The sequence below is a fragment of the Eleutherodactylus coqui genome, chromosome 2 (assembly GCF_035609145.1).
Source record: "Eleutherodactylus coqui strain aEleCoq1 chromosome 2, aEleCoq1.hap1, whole genome shotgun sequence".
Taxonomy (NCBI): domain Eukaryota; kingdom Metazoa; phylum Chordata; class Amphibia; order Anura; family Eleutherodactylidae; genus Eleutherodactylus; species Eleutherodactylus coqui.
The window spans coordinates 340454201-340456262 of NC_089838.1; the positions used below are offsets into that span (position 1 = coordinate 340454201).

Sequence of the window (2062 nt, forward strand, 5' to 3'; positions counted from 1 at the left end):
TTAACGTGCAAATAAAAGCTATGTGCCAATATACTCGTATAAGTGCTGCCACTTTTGTATAAGGGTTAAAAAGCAATGATTTTTATACATATTGCCATGCAATGTATATTTGTGGATGTGCTAATCATTATTCGGTTATCTACAGCAAGCGACAATGCCAATATTAGCTAGTTATTCTTCCTGGCATGACACTTCGGTTATAGAGAACAGGACACACACACTTGAGGCAAATAAACTTAAATGAAATAAGTCATTGACCTTATGAGTTGTACAATAAGCTGCAGAAGATTATTGGCATCATCTATTAGAGAATTACACTGATGGGCCCATTTATTAGAGAAACCTTCTGAACCTTCATTGTACGGAAATTATCACCGTGACCCGGAATGCAGGATAAAAGCACGGACGAGTCTCCGGTTGATCAGTTTCAGTGTGAATCCACATTAGATAGGAAAATCTGTAGATCTGAGTCACTTCCAATGAGGTCTGGCTATTGGTACTGAACTAGACAGGACCAGGATTTCACTGATAGGAGGTTTGTCAATTCATGAGCAAACAGCATGAATTGGCAAAACCCACATTGGCTCAGTATTCCTGCAAACCCATTTTTTCACCTAGAGAATCTATTTCATGACACATTGATGCAGGTCTGAAAGCCAAAGGAGGTCCGACATGCAAGCAGATGTGCGTACCTAATAAAGGGGCCATTCAGTATATATTAAAATTAATTTTTTTTGCATTCCATATCATTTAATCAGTCCATTCTATATCTGGACCAGGCCACATGTCAGCAGAACAATACGATGGTGAAGGAATTTGTCCTTGTAGGGTTTCGAAACATCCAATGTCTGAAGAATTTCATATTTGTGTTGTTCCTTTTTATATACATCACCACTCTTATTGGAAATGCCCTCATAATTGGTCTAATATCTGCCAGTCCAAGGCTCAATTCACCAATGTACTTTTTTCTTTGTAACTTATCCTTCTGTGAAATTTGTTTTACCACCATTGTTATGCCCAACATGTTGTACATTTTGTGGTGGGAAGGTGGCCTCATGTCTTTCCATGGTTGTATTGCTCAATTCTACTTAGGGGCATCAACTGGCTGTACTGAGTGTCTTCTCCTTACGGTCATGGCATATGACCGATATCTGGCTATATGTAACCCCTTAAGATACTCCACCATTATGAATGTGAAGACTCGGAATCGCCTGGCTATGTGGTCTTGGCTTTCTGGGTTTGTAGCAATGATCAGCTTAACAGTGTCCATTTGTAGTTTGAATTTTTGTGGTTTTAACACCATTGACCATCTTTTTTGTGATCTTGCTCCAATTCTGCATTTGTCTTCTACTGATACCTCCCAGGTGAAGATTGAGTCTGTACTGATCACCATTTCTCTGAGTCTATTCCCTTTTGTGTTAATCATTGTGAGTTATGTTTCCATATTCATCACCATATTAAAGATTTCCACCAAGATGGGGAGAGAAAAGACCTTCTCCACATGTAGCTCACATTTGACTTCAGTTTGTATGTACTTTGGGGCAATATTCATTATATACTTGATGCCTTCTCAAGAAAATTCAGTAAAACTAAATAAGGTCCTCTCTCTATTATATACCATCGGAACCCCACTGCTGAACCCCATCATTTACAGCTTCAGGAATCGAGAGATAATCTCTTGTATCCGTACTACTATATTTGGTTTAAAGCATCAATGTTTAATATGAAGTAAGATGACCACAAAGAGCTGACAACTGCACAGTGTTATTTTTATATTTTTGCAGTAGCCAAAAGCCAATGGTCCCTGGCCTCATACATCTCCATTTCTGTTTTCTGACTAAACTAACCATTTTTCAACAACTGTGAGTGGCTAAGTGATCCATTCAGTATTTTAAATCAGCTAGTGACATAGTAGAAGATGAAGTGAACAGCTGAGCTTTACTTTATTAGGAGTAGACTTTGTTAATTTTAGAAACACAACAGCAATTAAGTTTTGCAGAAATGTATTAAATCGCATGCATGCAGTGGTAGATTATCTATACCATATGTCCTAGTTCCCAAT

The 2062-nt window shown here is 38.1% G+C and overlaps 1 protein-coding gene across 1 annotated transcript; it reads left to right on the top strand.

Moving 5' to 3' along the window:
* The first annotated feature begins 803 nt into the window (after positions 1 to 803).
* On the top strand, positions 804 to 1727 carry LOC136610467 (olfactory receptor 10A7-like). The gene has a single exon (XM_066589694.1). It carries the CDS (start codon positions 804 to 806, stop codon positions 1725 to 1727), a length of 924 nt encoding a protein of 307 aa, XP_066445791.1.
* Positions 1728 to 2062: the final 335 nt, after the last annotated feature.

Excerpts from the sequence above, each read along its gene's own strand:
- LOC136610467 (XM_066589694.1), top strand. The coding sequence starts at position 804 with ATGGTGAAGGAATTTGTCCTTGTAGGGTTTCGAAACATCCAATGTCTG.